The sequence below is a fragment of the Pongo pygmaeus genome, chromosome 23 (assembly GCF_028885625.2).
Source record: "Pongo pygmaeus isolate AG05252 chromosome 23, NHGRI_mPonPyg2-v2.0_pri, whole genome shotgun sequence".
In the NCBI taxonomy this organism is placed as follows: domain Eukaryota; kingdom Metazoa; phylum Chordata; class Mammalia; order Primates; family Hominidae; genus Pongo; species Pongo pygmaeus.
Window position 1 is genome coordinate 42512976 of NC_085931.1, and position 16154 is coordinate 42529129.

General features: G+C 54.6%; 1 protein-coding gene across 50 annotated transcripts in view; it reads left to right on the top strand.

The window, feature by feature from the left end:
- SFI1 (SFI1 centrin binding protein) overlaps window positions 1-16154 on the top strand; it is a 128766-nt gene that overhangs the window by 112332 nt on the left and 280 nt on the right. For 18 of the 50 annotated variants that reach the window (XM_054470395.2, XM_054470406.2, XM_063663170.1 and 15 more), the window contains 17 exons: window positions 815-896; window positions 1210-1388; window positions 2346-2409; window positions 2894-2989; window positions 3464-3540; window positions 4913-5015; window positions 6562-6658; window positions 9077-9237; window positions 9700-9774; window positions 11058-11132; window positions 11270-11446; window positions 11518-11771; window positions 12691-12771; window positions 12948-13179; window positions 14642-14774; window positions 14897-14975; window positions 16001-16112. In XM_054470395.2, the coding sequence (XP_054326370.2) occupies window positions 815-896; window positions 1210-1388; window positions 2346-2409; window positions 2894-2989; window positions 3464-3540; window positions 4913-5015; window positions 6562-6658; window positions 9077-9237; window positions 9700-9774; window positions 11058-11132; window positions 11270-11446; window positions 11518-11771; window positions 12691-12771; window positions 12948-13179; window positions 14642-14774; window positions 14897-14975; window positions 16001-16112 (2077 nt within the window). Of the gene's footprint in view, window positions 1-814; window positions 897-1209; window positions 1389-2345; window positions 2410-2893; window positions 3040-3463; window positions 3541-4912; window positions 5016-6561; window positions 6659-9076; window positions 9238-9699; window positions 9775-11057; window positions 11133-11269; window positions 11447-11517; window positions 11772-12690; window positions 12772-12947; window positions 13180-14641; window positions 14775-14896; window positions 14976-15323; window positions 16118-16154 lie in introns of those variants that run through there. The other 32 variants (XM_054470397.2, XM_063663176.1, XM_063663187.1 and 29 more) reach the window with 12 other exon arrangements.

Sequence of the window (16154 nt, forward strand, 5' to 3'; positions counted from 1 at the left end):
ACAGGCGTGAGCCACTATGCCCGGCCAACCTTTCTACTTTTCTAATTCACCTGGAACACTTGTTTAAAATACCATTTCCTGGGACCCCCCTCAGACTTGCTCAGTCAGCCTTAGGGGTCTGCCCCTTATTTTTCAAGAGGTCCCCAAAGGATTGGTCAGCATGCACTGGAAAGGACTCTCACGAACAATCCTTTATCGGTGCTGTTAAGTCAATATAGAATTAATGAAGACCTGGGGTCTCAGGGTCCGAGTCTTTTTCGTACGTTGTGAAGGCTTGGCTGATACCAGAAATAACTTGGAAAATGTTGGCCTTTTTAACAGTTTATGGTTTTTTGGCTGTCTGCTTTCCTTCCCTTTCTCTTTGTGTTGCTTTCTCCCTCATCTAAGCTTATTCACCTCTTTTATTTTTTTCAGAAACGAGGTCTCACTCTGTTGCCCAGGCTGGAGTGGAGTAGCATGATCATAGTTCACCACAGCCTCAAACTCCTGGGCTCAGGCGATCCTCCCAGCTCAGCCTCCCAGGTAGTTGGGACTACAGGCACATACCATCACACCCAGCAATTTTTAAATTTTTTTGTAGAGATGGAGTCTTGCTATGTTGCCCAGGCTGGTCTTGGCCTCCAGCAGTCCTCCTGCCTTGGCCTCCCAAAGTATTAGGATTGCAGACATGGGCCACTATGCCCAGCCACTTAATTCACCTCTTATACAATAGCATGGTAGAAAAGGAAAAATCCAATTATTTGGAACTTCTAGTTCTGTTTGGGTTAATTTTTGTTTTTGTTTTAAGTGCTTTACATTCTTCCTTGTTTTTTAGGGAGACATTAGAGAAGCAAGTATTTTCTATCTGGAGGCAGAAGATGTTTCAGCATCGAGAAAACCGCCTGGCAGAGAGAATGGTAAATGGCTGTCCCTGAGGAGATGTGTGGAGCGGCAGGATCTGATTCAAGCCATTGCACTCACGGCCTCCCCTCCTCAGGAAGTTGCTCGGACCTCACTGGAGGGCTCCTGCCTGTGACTGTTGAGGCAGGGCAGGCTCTGGGGCATCTGTCCTTTCTCAGTGGAGCCTACAGACAGCTTCTGGGCTGGACCACGTCCTGACATCCATTCCTTTTGCCTTAGTCATTATTTGTGGCCTGTAAATGCTTTCCTGGCTTCTGTGCCTCTCTCCTACTTGATTTATTCTGTTCTCTCCTTCCTGTCCTGCCTCAGGCCATCCTTCACGCAGAGGGACGGCTTCTGCATAGGTCTTGGTTCATGTGGCACCAGCAGGCAGCAGCACGTCACCAGGAGCAGGAGTGGCAAACAGTGGCCTATGCCCACCACTGCCACGGGCGACTCAAGAAAGCTTTCTGCCTCTGGAGGGAAAGTGCCCAAGGGCTCAGAACAGAGTGAGTGGCCAGTTCTGCCTTACAAGCCTTTCCATCCCAGGCCAGCTTTGATTGTACTAGCAGCACCATCAGCTCCAAGTGCCTGTCTGGAGGATTGTATTACCCCCAGGCTCTGGTTGTAAGTTCTGGAAGTTCAACCTAAAAGAGTCTTAAGTAAAACTAGGTTGGCTGGGCGCAGTGGCTCACGCCTGTAATCCCAGCACTCTGGGAGGCTGAGGCGGGCAGATCACCAGAGGCCAGGAGTTCGAGACCAGCCTGACCAACATGGAGAAACCCTGTCTCTATTGAAAATACAAAAATTAGCCAGGCATGATGGCACAAGCCTGTAATCCCAGTTACTCAGGAGAGTGAAGCACGAAAATTGCATGAACCCGGGAATTGAAGGTTGCAGTGAACCGAGATGGCACCGCTACACTCCAGCCTGGGCAACAGAGTGCGACTCTGCCTCAAACAAACAAAAGTGACCATAGCCGGAGAATAAACTGATGGGCCCATGTTGTGATAGCTGACTGCTGCAGATAAGGGATAGGGACCAGCAGCTGTGGCCAGTGGGTGGGTTGTGGCAGTTTTTAACCACACCACGTAGTTAGAGAGCGGAGGGGAGGCAGCCCAGTCACTGCAGAGACTGTCCTGCTTTGGGGCCTTTCAGTATCCACTGCGTGTTCTGAGGATCTCACTCCGTCAGACTCTGACCATGTTTAACCAGTGTCTCAGTCAGGGGCTTCACACCTGCACATGTGAGCTTCAATGGCACTTGAAGCCCTGGGAAGTTGTAGGCCAAAATTTGATCATAGGTGCTTTTTTCTGAGAGTGCAAGTTCTTTGGCAGCTCTTCAGAGAGGGTCTCGGCTCCCCCAAAAACTTAACCAGGCAGGGCTATGGACTGTGAGGAGGAGCCCATATTGGGTGCCCTCACTGGGTGGGGGCTGCAGCACTGAGCTCTGCCATCTCCCCACAGGAGGAGGGCAGCAGAATTCCACATGGCCCAGCTCCTGCGTTGGGCCTGGAGCCAGTGGAGGGAGGTAAGGCTTTGGTGCGAGGTGCCACCCATGTATGACTTCTGGACAGGTGGGCTGTGTGTCAGCAGGACTCATAGGCAACATATGGGCCACACCACCTACCTCTTGAGCTGAAGGAAGAGAACAGGCAGCACGTAAAGTGTTAACTCAGTTTTATGAGATGATTGGCTCAAAATTTTGTGTTCTTTCAGATACTAGGCTGTTCTTATTTGAACTTACCACATCTAAAATTCCTGATCTAACCATTTACAGGAGTCCTACTGAGTGTAAAAAATGTTTAAACTCACATTAATTGAGCATTTACTGCAAATCAAGCACTTGCCTCATCAAATGACATCACAGAACCCCTAAGAAGCACATATTTATAGATGAGGCCAGAGAGGTTAATTTACACTCACACAGGTGACGTATAAAATGGAGGCAAAGCAGGAAGCCACCCCCAACTCAGACCCCAGCCCACGCTGGCTGCTTTCTCCTCTGTCTGCAGTGCCTGGCCCTGCGGGGAGCAGAGCGGCAGAAGCTGATGCGAGCAGAGCTGCACCACCAGCACAGTGTGCTACACAGGGCGCTGCAGGCGTGGGTGGTAGGAGCTGCTGCTTCCCTCCCGATCTCCTTGCTGTGGCGACAGGGGAGGTTTCTGGAGACTTTGTTTCCCTTCCTTGTTCTTCCCGTCCATCCCAGAACAGTCATGTGACACACCTCAAACCAAGCAAGTGCCCCAAGACAGTGGGCCTTAGGCCACAGAGTTCTTTGATTCTTGCTTGGCCAAGTGGAAACAAGTGCTGTCGGTGGGTCGGTGGGTACTAGCCTTGTAGCGAGAGCAGCTCCTTGCCCTGGAGTCCCATGGTTTGACTTAGGAGGTGAGGGCCTGTGAGACAGTTTCTCCCTGCCGTCTGGGAGGGTCTGTGGGCCCTGGGACCAGGGGCTGTTGGCCTCTCCCTACCCTTTTTGAGTGCTCTGGGCATGGCAGCCTTGTGGTAGATGCACCTCTGAGGCCTGCCTAAACAGGGAGAAGTGTGGGCCCAAGAGCAGCCTCAGTCTTCCTTGTCCCCTACAGACTTACCAGGGCAGGGTGCGGAGCATCCTCCAGGAGGTGGCAGCGAGGGAGAGCCAGCACAACAGGCAGCTGCTGCGGTGAGTCTCCCGGACGCCTCCCAAGCTCCAGCTGGGGAACAAAGAATGCACCCCAAACCCCAGCCTTTTAGGGGGTCCTGCCGAGGGCCAGGTCGGGGATGATCCTGGGTTCCTAGTCGCTAATATCATGGTCTTGGCTTTTCCACTTCACTCACGGCTTCGCCTTCATTTGTCTTAAGCCCCTGCTGTGTGCAGGGCGGGACCATGGAAAGCAGCTGTCACCTGCATGCCTTAAAGGCCTCTTGTCTTGCTCTTCTGAGCACTTTCTCCTCCCTGCTTCACACCTACAAGATTCAGCTTTGCAAGGCACCTTGTCATCTCTTCCACTCCAGAGGCTTCAGCGACTCCCTTTCCTGTCAATTTCCAGGTAGTCCCCTTCCAGCTTGCTCTGTAGGCCTGTCACTGACTCTCCAGCGTCACCTCGAGGCCCTGTCAGACCATCTGCACCGTTCACCCCTGTGGAGGGCGCTTCCGTAGCTTCTGCCACTTTCTAAGCCAAACTCTAACCTCACTCCTTCCCAGCAGTCCTCCCACAGGCCCCCTTTCATTTCCTTCCTTTGTATTTGTTCAGCACATGATACTCCTGGTGGCCTGTGGGCAGTGGGTCTCGTGGACTTTAAACACCTCAATCCTTAGCTGGGCGCGGTGGCTCACGCCTGTAATCCCAGCACTTTAGGAGGCTGTTTGAGACCAGGAGTTTCAGACCAGCCTGGGCAACATAGCGAGACCTTGTCTGTACTAAATATAAAAAAATTTGCTAGGCACGGTCATGTCTGCCTGTGGTTCAGGTACTTGGGAGGCTTAGGTGGGAGGGTCACTTGAGCCTTGAAGATCAAGGCCACAGTGAGCCGTGATCATGCCACTGCACTCCAGCCTGGGCGATGGAGTGAGACCCTGTCTCTAAAAAGTAAATAAACGTCTCCATCCCTCATATGGGGTCCCATAGAGCACCCATCCTGCTCTTCAGACGGGGTGGAATAAGCAAGAACTCCCTGAGCTAACTCAGCAGCAAGCTGAGGCGTAGGCAGCCTTCCTCCGGGTTCCCTGCCTCTCTACACTTCTCTTATCACAGTGTGAGTCACCTGTGTTGCCACTGCCTGGTTATGCCCTGTTATCCCCGTAGCACCTGGAGTTTGGTCTCCAGCAGTGCTGGGTCCCTCATGTACTCTTGGTGCCCAGCCCAGAGCAGCTGCTCAGTGGCCATTTGTTAGACATAGACGTGCCGGCAAACATGGGTGTTGGTGTAACAGACATTCTTAGGTGTAGAGTCCCTGACTCAGGAGTAGGGGAAGAAGTAGGAATGATTCACAGAAGCCTGCCTTCTCTCTCCATCCTGGTGTCGTCTGCCCTCCCCGCATCCATGCATCTGCAGCGGGGCATTACGTCGCTGGAAAGAGAACACCATGGCCCGAGTGGATGAAGCCAAAAAAACCTTTCAAGCAAGTACTCATTACAGAAGGACCATATGTTCCAAGGTGAGGTATAAGGAGGCAAGCTGGTCACCCAGGAGAGCTTGGACTGTGTTCTGGTGAGGGAGTGGGATGTAGGGGGTAGTGCCAGAGATTTGAACTGAATAAGGAACCTAGAAAATGGGTAACTTTCCTCCAGCACACACACAAACATCCATGTGGGCACATGTTTAGTTTTTTACTGAATTACAAACCAATATGCATTAAATAGAAACATAACACATCATAAGTGAACTAGTTCTTATCAGAACCAGTATTTTTTTTTTTTTTTTTTTTTTTTTTTTTTGAGAGAGAGTCTCACTCTGTCATCCAGGCTAGAGTGCAGTGGTATCATCTCAGCTCACTGCAACCTCCATCCCCCAGGTTCAAGCGATCTCTCCTGCCTCAACCTCCCGAGTAGCTGGGACTACAGGCTTGTGCCACCACGTCTGGCTAATTTTTGTATTTTTAGTAGAGACGGGGTTTCACCATGTTGGCTAGGCTGGTCTTGAACTGCTGACCTCAGGTGATCCACCTGCCTCAGCCTCCCAAAATGCTGGGTTTATAGGCTCTTTGAATCCAGGATGTGGAGGTTGCAGTGAGCCTAATTGCACCACTGCACTCCAGCCTGGACAACAGAGCAAGGTTGTCTCAAAAAAAAGAAAAGAAAAGAAAAAATACTCCGAAGCTAGCCAGTGCCTCCCTTCCCCTGGAAGGAGGAACACAGGAATCTTTGCTTAGCTTCAGAGCTTGAAGAGGAGGCCTTTCTAGTGGGAATGGAGTTCATGACAGCTTGCGGAGCAGGCACCAGGCATCCCCTGGGCAAGTGTTTTGTTATTGTGATTTTGTAGGCATCACTCATACAAAAGAATGTATACAACGTAGGTGTGTTCCATTTACTAAATAGTAATAGAGGCCGGGCGCAGTGGCTCACGCCTGTAATCCCAGCACTTTAGGAAACTGAGTCGGGTGGATCACTTGGGGTCAGGAGTTCGAGACCAACCTGGCCAACATGGTGAAACCCCATCTCTACTAAAAATACAGAAATTAGCTGGGTGTGGTGGTGCATGCCCATAATCCCAGATACTCAGAAGGCTGAGGCAGGAGAATCGCTAGAACCTGGGAGGCAGAGGCTGCAGTGAACCGAGATCACGCCACTGCACTCCAGCCCAGGTGACAGAGGGAGACTATGTCTCAAAAAAAAAAATTACATATATATATGTTTATATATATTTATATATATGAAATATAAGTATTTATATATATAAAAAATAGAATTAAGACCCATGTATGTAATGATTTCACTACTTGGTATGATATGTAAATCATATGGCATGGTATGATATGTAAATCCTGGTAGAAGAGTCCCAGCAGCCGAAATGCTGGGCTTCCTGTGAGGGGCTGGGGCCCTGTCCTATTGCTTAGTGGTCTGCGTGCATGGCAGTTACTTCCTGGACCGTGTGTGAGAAGCAAATGGCAACAGCTTGGCCTTGCCTCTCCAGGAGCCACCGTCACAGACCCCCGGAAGCCAGGAGGTATAGTGACTCTTGCTGTGCTCCTTGCCTGCCCATAGGTCCTGGTCCAGTGGCGGGAAGCTGTGTCAGTGCAGATATATTACCGACAGCAGGAGGACTGTGCCATCTGGGAGGCCCGGAAGGTGCTGGACAGGAGTAAGTGGGGCCCCCAGAAGCAAGTCATGTTGAGGAATGTGAAGACAGCGCTGTGGAGATCCCTGTGGCCCCCATAAGTCTGTCTCCTCCTCATACATGCCAGTTCCCTGTGGTTGCCATGACAAAGTACCACAGACTGGGAGTCTTCAAACAACACAAAATTGCCCTCCCAGTTCTGGAGGCTGGCAGTCAGCGATCAAGGTGTGGCAGGGTCATGCTTCTCCACAGGCTCTAGGGGAGGGTCCTTCCTTGCCTCTCCCAGTTTGTTTCTTGCTTGTCATGGCTTTCCTGGACATGTAGACCCATTGCTCCAGTCTTTCCCCATCTTGACATTTCATTCCCTTCCTGTGTCTGGGTCCTTTAGAAGGACTCTGGTCATATCGGATGAAGGGCCCACCCTACTTGAGTGTGACGCCATCCTGACCAATTACATCTGCAGTGAGCCTAGTGCCAGATAAAGTCATTGTGAGGTTCCAGGAAGGACATGAATACGGCAGGTGTGGAGGGGGCACTGCTCAGTCCAGTATATCTTAGAAGTCTATTCCCAACTGATTGCCAACCAATTTATGTTAAAATGAAAGGCTAGAGCTTGAGATCTACAGAGAAATAAAGAAAAGAAGCTGGAATGGAGGAGCTTGGGGTGGTTGGGGAGGGGGTTGTTTTGATGGGAAAGTCCTTGCTGCTTGTCAGGTCAGCCCCCACCATGCTAGCATCCTGCTTCCTTGTGTAGCTGGGCCCTTGAATGTTTAGGGGCCAGAGACTTTCTAATTCGATCTCAGGAAGTCCCACTGCCTGCTGTATATACATCTTTGGAAAGATTGCAGGGCACAGTGGTGTACACACCTATAGTCCCAGCTACTTGGGAGCCTGAGGTGGGAGGATCACTTGAGCCCAAGAGCTGGAGGCTGCAATGAACTATGATCACACCACTGCACTCCAGCTTGGGTGACAGAATGAGACCCAGTCTCTCTCTTTTTTTGAGACAGAGTGAGACTCTGTCTCCCAGGCTGGAGTGCAGTGGTGCGATCTCGGCTCACTGCAACCTCCACCTCTTGGGGTTCAAGCGGATCTCCTGCCTCAGCCTCCAGAGTAACTGGGACTACAGGCATGTGCCACCATGCCAGGCTAATTTTTTGTATTCTTAGTAGAGACGGGATTTCACTGTGTTAGCTGGGATGGTCTCGATCTCCTGACCTCGTGATCCGTCCGTCTCGGCCTCCCAAAGTGCTAGGATTACAGGCGTGAGCCACCACACCTGGCCAAGACCTAGTCTCTTTTAAAAAATCTTTGGAAAGATAGTCTAGAACAGGAGTCCATGCCCCTGCTTGCAAGATGCACAGACACACGGCAGACCCATGGGGAGCTGTCTCCTAACACAGCTAGGGGTCCCATAGTAGGAGAATCTGACACACTGAAGGGGACAGCTCATTTTTAGAATAAATGAAAATACAAACAAAAGTGAAAACAACTAGAAATTGTTTAAATTGGCCCATAGAGAAATTGACCAAGTAGTTAAGTTGGTTTAATAGAGTTTGCTCCAGGACAAAACTGAATCAGCTTTGGTTTGGTTCTGACTGTAGCGTGTGTGTTAATGAGCATGTTTCAACACACGTCCTGGGGACAAAACCCTGCAGTCAGCCATCCCACATGGCTGCATTACTGCGCCACGAATGTGCTGCTGGGTCCTGGAGCTCCTCCTCAGCTCAGAAACCAGCACTGTGTTTCTAGTTCACTAAGAAAGAAGCCAAGGGGTTTAGCCAGACCTTGGGCTCTGGAGCTTCTGCACCTGATCCTTTGGGCACCTGACCGTGCAGCTTCAAGCTCCAGAGGCTTCTGGCCAGTTTGGGTCAGCTGCCTTAAGGGTCAGGTGCCCACTCCTGGCCGTGGTGGGAAGTTAGAGGCGACAGGTTTGAGTGTTGCCCGAAGCCGCTGCTCTCTGAAGGACTTTCCTTAGAAGGAGGCGGTGGCAGGCTTGGGTTGCCACGTCCATTACAGATGGTATGAGAGACTTGGGAGACTGGGCAGCAAGACAGTGTACACGTAGTAGGTACACAGTAAATACCTGGGGAACAATTGACTGGCTTATATTAAGGCCTCAGTGTCTCAGGCACACCTTGGCAGGCCAAGGGTGGGGCTGGGAGGAGGGACTGAGGGGAAGATGTCACGAGACCCATTATGCAGAGTGCTGAAGAAGTGCAGGCTGGCGGCCATAACCTGGCTGTGTGTGTGGCCTCCAGCAGGGCCCCTCTCTGAGTCTCAGTGTCTTCATCTGTAAGATGGGGGGATAACAGTGCCTACCTCTTGGGGTTGTCATGGACATCAAGTGAGATGACAGGTAGAGAGATACACACTTAGGACAGAGCCCAGGCATCAGCATGCAGCACTAACGTGGGTGCCTCCCGCTTGGATCTGCCTTAGGCTGTCTGCAGACCTGGTTTCAGCGCTGGCGGAACTGCAGCCAGAGGTCAGCCCAGCAGAGACTGCAGCTAGAGAGGGCAGTCCAACACCACCACCGGCAGCTGCTGCTGGAGGGGCTGGCCCGGTGGAAGATGCACCATCCGGAGTGTGTCAGGAAGAGGGTGAGGCTGACGGTGGCAACTCTCCAAGTTCTGCCTGCCTGGCAAGGGGTGTCTAGGCCAGGAGACCATTTCTCAGGAAGGGGTCTTTCCTGACAGCACTCCATGCAGCCGGTATGAATGGTGGGTGGTTTGGGGTCCTGTAAGACAAAGCTGCAGGAGCCTTTCTGGGCGTTTGGTGGAGCCTAGCGAGTAGCCAGCCCCAGAATCCAGTGTCTCCCAGGGAAGATAGCTCAGTGGAAAAACCTGGTTCATGCTGACCCGTGGCTTATCAGTGCTGGGGGACCTACAGAGTGAGTCCTCTAGGTGGCACTCCCTGCCTATGCAGGAGACCCCCGGCACCATCCAGGACTCCTAGCAATGGGAGGACATTCAGCTGGGCAGAGGCTGGGTTAGATCAGGACCCATCCCAGGCTGTCTAGGCTGGGTCAGGACGCCGCTCTCTGTGCACTGGCTCTCCCCCAGCTCCTGCATAGGCAGAGCACCCAACTCCTGGCACAGAGACTCAGCCGGACCTGCTTCCGCCAGTGGAGACAACAGGTGGGAACCCAGGAGATGTCCCCTCCACACTTCCTTCTCCTTCCTCTGGCCTGTGAGGCCCGGGCAGTGAATGACCTTCAGCCTACACCTCTAGTTCAGTATTTTTACTATCGCCCTCCCCAGGGCCACCTCCTCTACCACCTTCCTGTCATTTCCAGGCACATCAGCTTCCTTCCATCTGTAGCCTGCATAAGACCAGTTACTTCAAGGCCTGGTTTCTCTTTCTACAGTGTTGTATTAAAAAATACATCAGTGGAGGCCAGGCGCGGTGGCTCACGCCTGTAATCCCAGCACTTTGGGAGGCCGGGGTGGGCGGATCACGAGGTCAGGAGATAGAGACCATCCTGGCTAACAGTGAAACCCTGTCTCTACTAAAAACGCAAAAAATGAGCCGGGCGTGGTGGCGGGCACCTGTAGTCCCAGCTACTCGGGAGGCTGAGGCAGGAGAATGGTGTGAACCGGGAGGCGGAGCTTGCATGGAGCCAAGATAGCACCACTGCACTCCAGCCTGGGCAACAGAGCGAGACTCCGTCTCAAAAAAAAAAAAGTATATATACGTATATATATATATCAGTGGGCCGGGCATGATGGCTCACGCCTATAATCCCAGGATTTTGGGAGGCCGAGGCAGGAGGATCAGTTGAGCCCAGGAGTTCAAGACCAGCCTGGGCAACATAGTGAGACCCCATCTCTACAAAAACAAAACGGAAAAATTAGCTGGATGTAGGCAGTGCACACCTGTGGTCCCAACTACTCGGGAGGCTGAGGCGGGAGGATCGCTTGAGCCCGGGAGGTCAAGGTTGCAGTGAGCTGTGATCATGCCACTGCACTCCAGCCTGGATGAGAGTGAGATTCCATCTCAAAAAGAAAAATCAGCATAATATCTTAAAAATTAATATGAAATGTGTTTTAAGGCTTTGCTGGGATCTTGCTTTTTAAAAAGCCAAGAGGGATCACACAGAGCGGCGCCCACACGTCCCCAGCTCCCTCTTCCCATCCTGTTGTCCTGTTTTCACCATTCCCCGGACCTCAGGCCGCTGCCTCCACGCATCCCCCTGCAGGAGCCCTTTGCCACCTTCTTTCGTAAAGGTCCTTCCTCAGGCCACAGATGGAGCGTGTGTTGAGCACCTCACGGCCAGGCACAAGGCTGGCCCTTCCTAGTGGAGGAAGTGGGAGCCTCGACTAGAGAGGGAGCCAAGAGGGACGAGCCGGGCAGGACCCCGTGATCAGCACGGCCTCCCTGAAGGGGCAATAGGGAAATGATCTGGTCTTTCTGGCCCTAGCTGGCAGCCAGGAGGCAGGAGCAGTGGGCGACAGTGCGGGCCCTGTGGTTCTGGGCCTTCTCGCTGCAGGCAAAGGTAATTGGGGCTCTGCATCCTACCATCCCTGCCTCTCCCTCAGGCCTTAGCCCTGCCTTGGGTGGAGGGAGGGCACCTGGTCTGTGGGGGAGCCCTAAGCAGGGAGACCTGGGCCTCACCTCCTGCCCTCCCTGGAGGTGTGGGCCACGTGGCTGGCCTTTGTACTGGAAAGGAGGAGAAAGAAGGCGCGGCTGCAGCGGGCGCTGCAGGCCTACCAGGGGCAGCTCCTCCAGGAGGGTGCCACGCGGCTCCTGCGCTTTGCAGCCAGCATGAAGGCCTCCCGGCAGCAGCTGCAGGCCCAGCAGCAGGTCCAGGTAGGCCCAGGGCCCCTTCCTGTGGGGAGCAGGCAGGGTGTGGCATGAGCTGACCAGAGGCTGTGTTGTAGGCGGCTCACAGTGTCCATCGTGCCGTCCGCCGCTGTGCTACGCTCTGGAAACAGAAAGTGCTGGGCCGGGGCGGGAAGCCTCAGCCCCTGGCAGCCATCGCACCCAGCGGGAAAGTGACGTTTGAGGGTCCCCTTCTCAACCGCATTGCTGCTGGGGCTGGGGATGCCACCCTTGAGACCAAGAGGCCGCAGGCTCCTCGGCCTCAGGGAGCTCTGGGCCGCCTGGCTGCTGAGGAGCCCCACGCCCTGGAGCTGTGAGTAGCCCGTGCTCACCTTGTGCTCCTCGCTTCTACCCTGGGCATAGCAGGGAGTTAAACAGCCCTGACCGGATGGGACGGGCTGGTCACGGCCTTGTCACAGCTGAGCTGCTGGGAATCCCCTCTTCTCCAGCCAGATCCCATCCCTTCCACGGCAAGAGGGAGAGAATGGAGTGGGATTTCCAGACCCTCTCTCCTTTGCCTGCCAAAGCTCAGGAAACAGGTGTCCCTTCCTCTGCAACACCTCCCTACCCTCTCTCCCGTCCTGCTGACATGATCTTTTCCGGAGTCATACACGTGGTTAACAAAGGGAACAAGCTCAGCTCCTGCCCGCGCCTGCCGGCCTCTTTTCTGTTCCATCATAGCCAAGACACTGGCTTTTTGTCAGAAGCCCCTCTTTCTTGTGTGAGCTGGCACCTGTCCCTCTGCCCACCCCTACTATGGTCTCCTCAAACCCTAAGCTGCCCTGCCCCATGCTGATGAAGCTGGTGACTCCCACAGCAACCAGCACTACCCGAGAGCCTTGGGCCTCGGGGGAGATGTCAGGTGGGTGCACGGGGCCTGGGTCCCGGTCCCTGCTCTGCTCCTCACTGTTTGACTGACCTTGATGGGATCCTGAACGTCTCAGAGGCTGCTCCCCTGTGACATGGACCCTGGCGACCTGTACACCTGCATCACCAGGGTTGCTCTGCAGGTCAAAAGAGACAATGTGGGTGAAGCAGTCCCCTGGCGTCAGGTACCTTTTGTCGGAACTGCTGGGAGCTCTGTGGCCCAGGCCCACCCCAGCTTACTTGCTGACCTTGGCCTCGCCTTCTCTGAGTTTCAGTCTCCCTATAAAATTGGAGATCCCACAGAGATCTCAGACCCCTGCAGCCCCTGGTCAGCCCAGGGGAACAGACCCCATGTTTCTTCCCAGCTACACTGCCCACTCAGCGAGGAAGCAGCCACGACGCCCACACTTCCTGCTGGAGCCTGCGCAGAGCCAGAGGTCCCTGGGGTGCGGCACCATGGGCAGGCAGGGGGAGATGGTCGGGTCCCCAAAGGCAGCCGGCACCTCCATCTGGGGCCTGTGTTTTGGCAGCCCTGGGGTGGGTGGCCCCCTTTCCTTCTTGTTCTTTGGTCCCAGAGGAGGGTCCTGCGGCCTGACCAGGCTCTTGCCTTCCCTGTGCTCAGGCCTCAGAAGCCACAGGAACATGGCCTAGGCATGGCTCAGCCAGCAGCCCCCTCCCTGACGCGGCCCTTCCTGGCAGAGGCCCCAACAGCACTGGTCCCACACAGCCCCCTGCCTGGGGCCCTGTCAAGCACCCCTGGCCTGAAGCAGCCCCCGACGGCAAGCACAGGCCCGGAGCTGCTGCTGCTGCCTCCTTCCTCCTTCATGTCCTGCGGGGCGGCTGCACCAGCCAGGGTACGTCCTCCACCACCAGGCCTGGGCACTGGGGCTCTCACTCTGGTCTGGCTTCTGGTGCTCTTTCTCATGCCACAGCTGTACTTGTTTCTGGAAAACCTTGGCACAGGGAGGCCACTCATCCACTTGACAAGCATAGGTAGCCACTGCACACCAGGTCCAAGGGCCACAGCAGTGAACAGCCAGCCAAGGGCCCTGCCATCCTGAAGCTTATATTCTAGTCAGAGACAAACAAAGGAAAACGCCTGCCTGCAGGCCAGTAGAGTGGCTGCAGATCACATAGGGTCCTGCAGGCCACAGTGAGGAGTAGCCTGGGATTTGAGAAAAGCAGGAAGTCGGGGAAGGGTTTTGGCAGGGAGCACCATGTCAGGTTTCTGTGCAGGCTGTGGTCACCATGACCACGTGGTCCAGGCAAGCAGTACTGGTGGCCTGGGCTCAGCGGTTGCCACAGAGGGGACAGGTACTCTCTTGGAGGCAGACGAGGCAGGATATGCTCTGAGGGAGTTGCTGAGTGAGGGGAAAGAAGGAATCCAGGCTGATGTGGGCTGCTGGCTTGAATAACTTGGGAAACGGAGTTCTTTGACTGGAAGAAGGAAGTGGGGGTGGGGACTGGTTTGGGGTGAAGTGTCAAGAGTGTTTTGAACCAGGCTCTTGATGTCAAACTTGAGAGAAAGCAAATGTTGAGTCTGACCTTCAAGGAAGAGGTCAGGGCCAGAGATTCAGAAGAATCTTCAGCACAGGCCGAAGGTAACCCCAGAGCCACTGCGGCCTCTAGGAGGAGAGTACAGGGGAAGGAGAGAGGCGATGAGGCTCCAAGCGGGGAGCCTGAGTGGGGATGGCCAGGGGGTGTGAGAGCTCAGTAATGGAAGTGACAGCTGCTCTAAGGCCACCAAAGCAGCTGGTTCCTGAAAGGGGATGAGGGGACAGGAAGGAACCAGTTCCTGTGGTGAGTTAGGCCATGTGGGGCCACTTACCCTGGCTGGAATGGTTTGAATGTGGGTTTGAAAGGGTTTTGACCCCTGTCCGGTGATGGAAGGGGCAAGTCCACTCTCACCAGGAGAGGAGGGTACGGAGAAGGCTGTAGAGCAGTGGCCTCTCACCACTTCTCACTGATGTGGAAGCTCAGCAAGGTCATGAGCTTAGAGCAAGGTGGGGGTGGAGGGTTGGGTAAGGCAAGGCTAGGAACAGCTGCTCAGGCAGTGGAGGCACGAGGCGGACTGTGGTAACACGGGGTGCTCCCTGGTTGTTTGTGGGACTTTCCTCTACAGTACCAGGCCCTGTGGTGCAGGGGCAGGCTAGACACTGAGCTGGCACGGCCAGTGCCTGGGAAGCCCAGCTCCTGCAGCTGGGGGCCTGGTCTTCCCCCACCTCTGCAGGGCAGGCAGTGACAAGGACTTGGTGTCCCCCTCCCCAGCTTCCTCCTAGCTTCCTTGCTCAGCATCCATCCTTCTTTCCTTTGCAGTTGTCAGCACAGCCGGCTGCTCCTAGGGATAAGCCCCCGGTCCCCTCATCCCTGGCCAGTGTCCCTGACCCCCATCTACTCCTTCCTGGGGACCTCTCAGCCACCAGGGCTGGGCCTGGACTTTCAACTGCAGGTGTGTACCTGGGGCCTGTCAGGGCAGAAAGCACTCAGGCCACTCCCGGACCTGGGACTTGCTATTTACCCTGGTCCCAGAGGGGAAAATGGTCTGAAACAAGCTTACTTCTGTCGCCATAGGCAGCCTGGACCTTGAGGCTGAACTTGAGGAGATCCAGCAGCAACTACTGCACTACCAGACCACCAAGCAGAACCTCTGGTGAGCCCTGCGAAACGCCCTGCGGCCCTGGCCGCAGGAGCAGGTGTTGCCTGGAAAGGTGGGCGGGCAGTTCCATTTCCCCCGAGCCAGCTGCCAGGGTCCTGTGGGTGGTCTCGGTCTAGCCACGGAGGGGTGTGGGGAGCCCTCTGTGTGTGCTGTCCAGAAAGACTCCATCTCCACCATGGCTCTCTACCTGGCTCGGTGCTGCTTAGGAAGGCCCAAGTCGTCAGCCTCACCTGTGCACAGAGGCCCTGCTTCCTATGGAGGGATGATAAAGTTGAGCAAAACTCTAAAAACCCAATGAGGCCATGCTGTCCCCAGTGACTAATTATAACACTGATATTAAAGGTGCAGAGAAGGGCCGGGCGCGGTGGCTCACACCTGTCATCCCAGCACTTTGAGAGGCCGTGATCTGGGCAGATCACGGGGTTAGGAGTTCGAGACCAGCCTGGCCAATATGGTGAAACCCCATCTCTACTAAAAATACAAAAATTAGCCGGGCATGGTGGTGCATGCATGTAGTCCCAACTACTTGGAAGGCTGAGGCAGAAGAATCGCTTCAACCTGGGAGGCGGAGGTTGCAGTGAGCCGAGATCGCGCCATTGCACTCCAGCCTGGGCGACACAGCAACACTCCATCTCAAAAAAAAAGGGCAGGGACAGGCCCGAGACCCAGCTGCACTCAGTGGTCTGGGGACCACCAACATGCAGCAACCTCAGAGCTTCCAGGGCAACAGACTGGCGCCTCATCCTTGGCTCTGCACAGGGGGAGAGAGACAAGGAGTGTTTTCGCCCAGGCCCACCTGAGTTGCTGTCTGCTGGGGAGGGCGGAGGAGACTGGGAGAGGAAAAAAGAACAAGTGTTTGGCTCCCAAGCAGGGGCCTGCAGCTCACATTAGGGGCCCTACCAGACCACCTCTCTCCACCCGATACCTGCATCAGAATTAGCTGAGATGCCTCTCCCTGAGCCGGATGGGGCTCTGCCAAGGACCCAGCCTGGCAGGCAGTGGGTATCTCCACCCCTCAGGTCCTGCCGAAGGCAAGCGAACAGCCTGCGCAGGTGGCTGGAGCTGAGCAGAGAGGAGCCGGGGTCTGAGGACCAGGAAGTAGAACAGCAGGTGCAGAAAGAGCTGGAACAGGTGAGGCCCCAGGCCATCCCCAGGTGTCCCTGGGGATGCCCC